Genomic DNA, 6,784 nt, shown 5'->3' on the forward strand with positions numbered 1-6,784 from the left:
AAATTAGGCTAGTTAACTGAGGAACATGGGTCAACAACATAAGTTTACCATTAAATGATTATTATAAGGACCATTAAACATTAGGCGTTTAAAATGGGTACTGCAGTCCAAATTCAAAATATTGGGGAGAATTTTCTCCCCCACTCCCTCCTCCCCAGACTCGAAGCTCACTGGGGTTGCCAGGTTGAGGACACGAAACAGGAACGAGCAAACTGACAATGGCAAACGATGAGCCTTATCGTTCGTTCAGACCAGAGGCGTTGAGAGCGTCAAATCGACTGGAAGTCATTCATTTTCTATGGCAGCCAGCGTCTCTCGGCGGCGAGAAGCGGCGCATCCGTGGCTGGCACATCTTGGGCGTTGTGGACATCAGAGGAAAGTTCAAGTGCGGGCAACATTATGGTAATGAGCTTTGATGCGGTTCGGCAGCAACCTATTGGAATATAGAAGTGCTCCACTCTAGTGAAGTCTAGGTTCCCACCAAACAATAGTTCCGAAGACAAAATGGAGGAGAAACTAATTATTGCCGTGGTCTGTCCCTGTTTGCTTACAGGGATATAAATTTAAAAAAATGAGTGCCAGGTGAGTGCAAATGCAACAACCTCTCGATGATCCATAGTGACATGAATTTGATAATAAGTGCAACACTATTTATAGGAAACATTTATATTTATTTATATTTATATTTAATTACTTTCTGCCATCGATCGATTTCTAACTTTCACATTTAAAAGATTTCATGAGAATATACACTACTTGTGATAGGTCGGCAAAAAGATACCGGTCGACATGTCTGGATGTTTTGCGGCCCCTTTAAATGTAGTTCACAAACCAAGCATTCCGAACGAACGTTGCCGCGTCTGTTTCAACTACGTCAGAGCATCCATGAATCTTCAATAGCATTGTTGGCAGGGCAGCCAGAGAGAATTTTGACGCTCTCGCCTCCTCTGGTCTGAACGCATGGTTACACTGTAAGTTGATCAGCTAATGTATATGTTTGCAATGTTTTTATTGTTTGCAAATTATAAACCAGCTCATGTGAATTTTTTATAACTCTGTCAGTTAGCTAGATGTATTGCTGGCTTCCAAGGCTGCAGCGTGCTGTGTTTGCCCACTAACTTGTTTCAAATCTGGCAACCCTGGGTGTCGAAATACTATTGGGAAATGGGCAGTGGGCGGGATCACACAGGCCAAAACACAAACAGAAATTCCGGCCCAGAATGGACATTTCAAAGTAGAATTTACTGGCTGTAGCATTGTTTTCAGAGAAGCCAGTATTTCAACTTAGCATGTTTGCTAAATCTCTAATAACATAATGATAATTTTATGCTTTAGTACAGTAAATATATTACATATTGCTCCTTTAAGTAATAATCTTTGTCAATGTCATTAATGGAAGATATAAACAGGGTTATTTAGAAAACTGAGCATTTATGTATATTTGGGGGGTCCCCTGGGATGGGTGACAGTCTGGGTGGGGTGATATTCCTTGGTTCAGACAAGGTTGACAAGGCCTGCACTGATATATGTGAGTGCAAGAGTTATTGTGTGTCCATGTGTGTGAGAGAAAGACCTAAAAGGTCAAAGGGTTAAGACTGCTTAAAGTCATGCTATTCCTTGCCATGCGTTTCGCATGCACTAACACCGGCAGTATTATACTGGCAGCATGGTTTTAGCAGTGCAATGCAACATGCTGCAGGCCTACATTTCACAGCATCGTCATTTAGTGCATATTCAATAATTAATTATTCCGTTTATTATCACTAAACATACTAGATCACACCCAAGAACATCATCATTGCCAAATGCAGTCTAAAATAAATAAATCACGTGTCGGCAAAACACAACAGGACAAATGATGACTTTCTTGTGTCGAGGAGCTGCATCATTACGAAGACTTAAGATATGCATCCATAAAGCACAGCTCCGGTCACACGTACACCGGCCACATACCGCTCCGCTCAGATATAACGCGCAGGAGATGCGAACACTTAAGATCAGCCTTTTGATTCAAATTCTACAACTCTGAAAGCTTATATAGCCCATATCCAGTAAGTGCTTTATACTGTCCTGATGGCTGTAATGGTGACAATAGCATGTGCATGTGAAGATAAAGATAAGAAATGCTGTGTTTCAGTCTGAGACCCAAAATAAAAGAAAACAAATGCATAATTATAGTGTTTATGGCATAATAATATTACAACATCTATATATATTCAAATATTGTTACATACATACATATATATATATATATATATATATAATAATGTTAAATATTTTAACACTATTATTTTTATGACTATTATTATCATGACATCATATCACAATGGCATCTTGTATTAATATTAATAGTGACCACGCCCCCAAAACCCAGTTGTGCTCTTTAACATCCACCAGCACTTAAAACAGTGCAATGTAAACATATATGCACTATAGCTACTAAACAAAATGAATTGCTGGGTCTCAAAATGATTTTATTATGGCATTATAGCTTTAAACGCAACACTTATGCCATCAGGCCACACGTCAATGACCGCCAGGTTATTTAAACACAAAAATCGTAAATCCTAAGAAGAGTGTTGTGCATTAACTCGGCTCTATAAACTCTGATTTTACAAGTAGTGGTTTGGAATATGCCATAAGAAAATATACGTGTCAAGTGAGCCAACCCGGAGTTGTTCAACTGATCAAATAGAAGCTTTAAGACTGATTAAAAGAGTGCAAATAAAGGGTGTCTAAATAATGGGTCACACTTCACAGCAGTGTTCAAAACGTAATCAAATTAGTAATTACTAAGTAATTATGAAATTTATAAAATAATATACTTCATATATAATATTTTTTATGTAAAATGTATGCTTTTAAATAACATTTTAGTAAAAAACGTAATATATATATATATATATATATATATATATATATATATATATATATATATATATGTGTGTGTGTGTGTGTGTGTGTGTGTGTGTGTGTGTTCAATAATATTTATGAAAAAATAATTATTAAATAATTATTAAATAAATGTGTAAATATTTAAAGTTATTTTGTGGAGCTGTCTATCTTCATTTGCTATTGTTATGACTATAGTATAGGCTTATTAATTCTTATAGTAGCCTAATTTCTGCAACATCGACACTGTAATATAAAGTGTTACTATCCAATCTTTTAAAACAATAGTAATAATTCATTAAAACCCTTGTTCTTACCGGTGTCTTGGCACAGTATGTGGGCATTCCAGTAAGTGACACGAACTGAAACATTCCCAGAATAACTCGTAGCTTGATCCCCATTGTTTGAGTTGACCAAGAAAAGTCAGAAATAATTATATGATATAACCGGTCCAACGTCCAGTCCTTACAGTTATTTAATGACTATTCCCAACTTTCACAACGAATCCAACATCTTAAATCCAAACAGGGACAATTTACTAAGTAGATTTTCAAAAAACAGTGCGATCGTCGTTCCTGTCATGGTTTCATGAGAAGATAAAATCCCCCAGACAACATTAAATAGATGAAGTTTTAAAAGCAGATGAAAAGGGGACACAAGAAAGGCTCCTTGAGATGTTCAGAAACAGTATTCTGCCTTAAAGAAGGTCGCATTCATTATAATTAGTTAATAATAAATCCCAATGGTCTGTATAGAGTTTGCGTGCGCCGATATAATATTATGCATTTTTTTATTTTTATTTTTTTTACAAAAATCCCGCTCCTGTTATAATACGTCCTAATGATCCAGGAAAATAGATATCCAATAACAGATATACATATATAAATCCTCAAGAAACGATGCTGTGTGCCTTCTGAATCTCCCTGTCCCTCCCGTCTGGCATTTCAGACTCGCTTTGTGCGGCGCATCCCGTGCTACTGTAGGTCACCACGGAAATCATGCCCACCAAAAACCCATGATGACGTTTGCCTTGACAGACACAACACAAAATAATACTATAAAGCACGACACAGACATAAGCTATGTTGCATGTGCACAATGTAATGCACACACGTCCATATGGGGTAGGTATGAGAGAAGTGCACCCTTGGTATGGTTAGGTCGTTTTCCCTATTCTCTTCTTTGCCCTTCAGGACTCAAGCAGGGGCGCACACGCGCCGCAACTCTCGGCGCGCGTCACCGTCGCGCTAGTGGAACTTTTCTTTTTTTCGACGCGTAGACTTTGATCGCGCGCAAACACGCACAGGTGTAATGCTCGTGCATCGTGAAGTGGACAATTATTAACTAGCTATCGCTTTCTATTTTGAGTGTTTTTCTGTGTCAGGGTGTTTGTTTTGGGTTCTTTTTTTAAAGGCGACATTCACTTCTCAAATAATTTGTCGTTTAATATCTTACAACCAGAGGATAATCGTCCGCTCCTGGTTGCTGATTGGTCAATTATACGGCGTCAAATCTAGATGGTGCTAAAGTAAATGATATACATATAATGAAAATGTGCTGTTGCCTTTTTACCCGACCTTACTCTTAAAATACTTTCGTTGGTGTAAACTTATGTAATCAGGTTGCTTCAGTCATACTGAATAATATTTTTGACTTATGTAGTTTAGTTATTGTGGAAGCCCGTTTCCACCCACTGAAAAAATAAAAGAAATAATAATCGTGCTTTGGTAGGTCATAATTATTAGATTCATAGTCATATTTATGACATGCTAAAGTCAAGAAAAGTCAAAATGACAGAAAGTCATAATTATGAGATTAAAAGGCAATTATGAGAAACTATCTAATAATAATAAAAACACTTTTAAGTAATTATTATGACTTCCCAGCAAACGAAGAACATTCCCATAACGTTAGCATATGGTTCCCATTTGGTAATTGTTTTGGGAACCAATTCCTAATGCTCTAGGAACTTTCTTTGTAGGGTATATATATATATATATATTTAAACCATAAACTAGTATTCCCAGAACGTTGCAGGGAGGTTTTTGTTTGACAACCTTAAAACATTTTTTTGACAAAATGTTCTTTAATAGTAATTTTTAAGTTCCATTTTTATAACAATAATCTAACCTTCCCAGAATGTTGCTTCTGAGGTTTTTATGGGGCAACTCAAAGAGAACTTATACAGAAAGTTCACTAAAGGTTATTTTTATGTTTTATTTGTATAACTATCAACTACAATGATGTAATGATCCACACTTAAATAATAAACTTTTGTTATTTTATTACATACTGTGGAGGTAAGGGCGTGGTCAAGTGCCCATCTGGGGAGAGAGAAAGCAGTAAGGACATCCACCTGAGATGAACTGTGACTAATTACCATCTCTATGTTCACAGTGAGAGTCGGGGGAGATAAAAGATGGCCAGTCCACAGAGCGAGAGAGAGACAGACCAGAGTCTTCATGTCTTGTGTGAAGCTATATAGCGATTGCTGTTTATTTGTTAATAAAACGGATTCAGGTGAACTGTGGAAACCGGATCCCGATCCCTCCTTTATCTGCCCAACGTGAACCTTTATTACACTGGTGCTGAAACCTGGGAAAAGGAGGAAGGTACGCTGCTATGGAGTCGTCTTTGCCACTGGAGGAAGTGTTCCGATCCCTTGCCAGCATCCACCAGGCGCAACACTAGGCCCTCATGGATCTGTGGGCGGAGAAGCAACAGGTGTTGCAGAGCTTGGTACCCCGGGGGGGACCCTTGCAGCAACGAACCCCCATGTGACGCTGGTGAAGATGGGGGCGCAAGATGAGCCAGAGGCCTTTCTGGAGCTCTTCGAGCGCACGGCCCAAGCTCTGGAATGGCCACGGGTGCAATGGGCAGTTCACCTCCTACCACTGCTTACCGGGGAGGCCCAACTCGCGGCCCAACATCTCCCGGTCGACAACCTCCTGAGGTACCCTGATCTGAAGAAAGCATCCTGCAGCAGGTCAGCCGCAGTCCCAAAGAGCATCGCCGGCATTCCGAAACCCTGATGCTGAGCGAAGTCGGCTGCCTGTTTGCCTTCGCTAAACAGCTTTGCGACGCCTGCCGGTGGTGGGTGCTGGCCGACGAGCCCAGCGATGTCAGGGGTGTCATCAATCTCATGGTACTGGAACAGTTCATCTCCAAAATACCAAAAGGGACTGAGGAGTGGGTCCAATGCCACCGACCGGCATTGCTGGATGAAGCAGTGCAGTTGGTGGAGGACCATTTAGCAACGTACCCTGGGGCCGGCGAGCCCCCCTCTCACTCTCTCTCTGTTGTCCCCTCCCCCCTCCCCTCCTTCTTTCTGACCTATCCCATTCCCATGGAAATGGTGGAACAATCCCCCGAGACCGGTGCCCCGGCCTCAGGGGTGTACTAACACTCCCATCTCTCTCTCCCCCGGCTTTACCCATTCTTCCTCTCAGGTATCGAGTGACGCAGGACGCTCAGACAAAAGAAGATACAACCCAGTTTTTAGTACCAAATGTTGTTCCAGGTGGCTCATCATAGTCCGATGGCAGGTCACTTGGGACAGGGGAAAACACTAAGCTGTGGCCCATTTCTATTGGCCGGGCATTCAAGGGGATGTTAGCCTGTGGTGTGCGACATGCTGCGAATGTCAGCTGGTGAATCCGCCGGCCACTCCAAAAGTGCCATTGCGCCCTCTTCCATTGATAAATGTTCCCTTTGACAGAGTTGGCATGAACCTCGTTGGACCATTAGAATGGTCAGCACACAGGCATCACTTTGTGTTGGTTCTACTGGACTATGCAACGCGATACCCAGAAGCAGTGCCTCTTCGTAACATCTCAGCACATAGTGTTGCAGAGGCATTCTTAAGAATAATCTCCCGAGTGGGGATTCTGAA

The 6,784-nt window shown here is 40.7% G+C and overlaps 1 protein-coding gene across 1 annotated transcript in view; it reads right to left on the reverse strand.

The window, feature by feature from the left end:
• Window positions 1–3,874, reverse strand: part of LOC127418041 (vascular endothelial growth factor A-like) — a 49,869-nt gene extending 45,995 nt beyond the window's left edge. Inside the window, exon 1 of the mRNA XM_051658373.1 lies at window positions 3,210–3,874. Coding sequence (XP_051514333.1) covers window positions 3,210–3,293 — 84 coding nt within the window. The 5' untranslated portion in view covers window positions 3,294–3,874. The remainder of the gene's footprint in view (window positions 1–3,209) is intronic.
• Between the last annotated feature and the right edge of the window lie 2,910 nt (window positions 3,875–6,784).

This window comes from Myxocyprinus asiaticus, chromosome 27 (assembly GCF_019703515.2).
Source record: "Myxocyprinus asiaticus isolate MX2 ecotype Aquarium Trade chromosome 27, UBuf_Myxa_2, whole genome shotgun sequence".
In the NCBI taxonomy this organism is placed as follows: Eukaryota; Metazoa; Chordata; class Actinopteri; order Cypriniformes; family Catostomidae; genus Myxocyprinus; species Myxocyprinus asiaticus.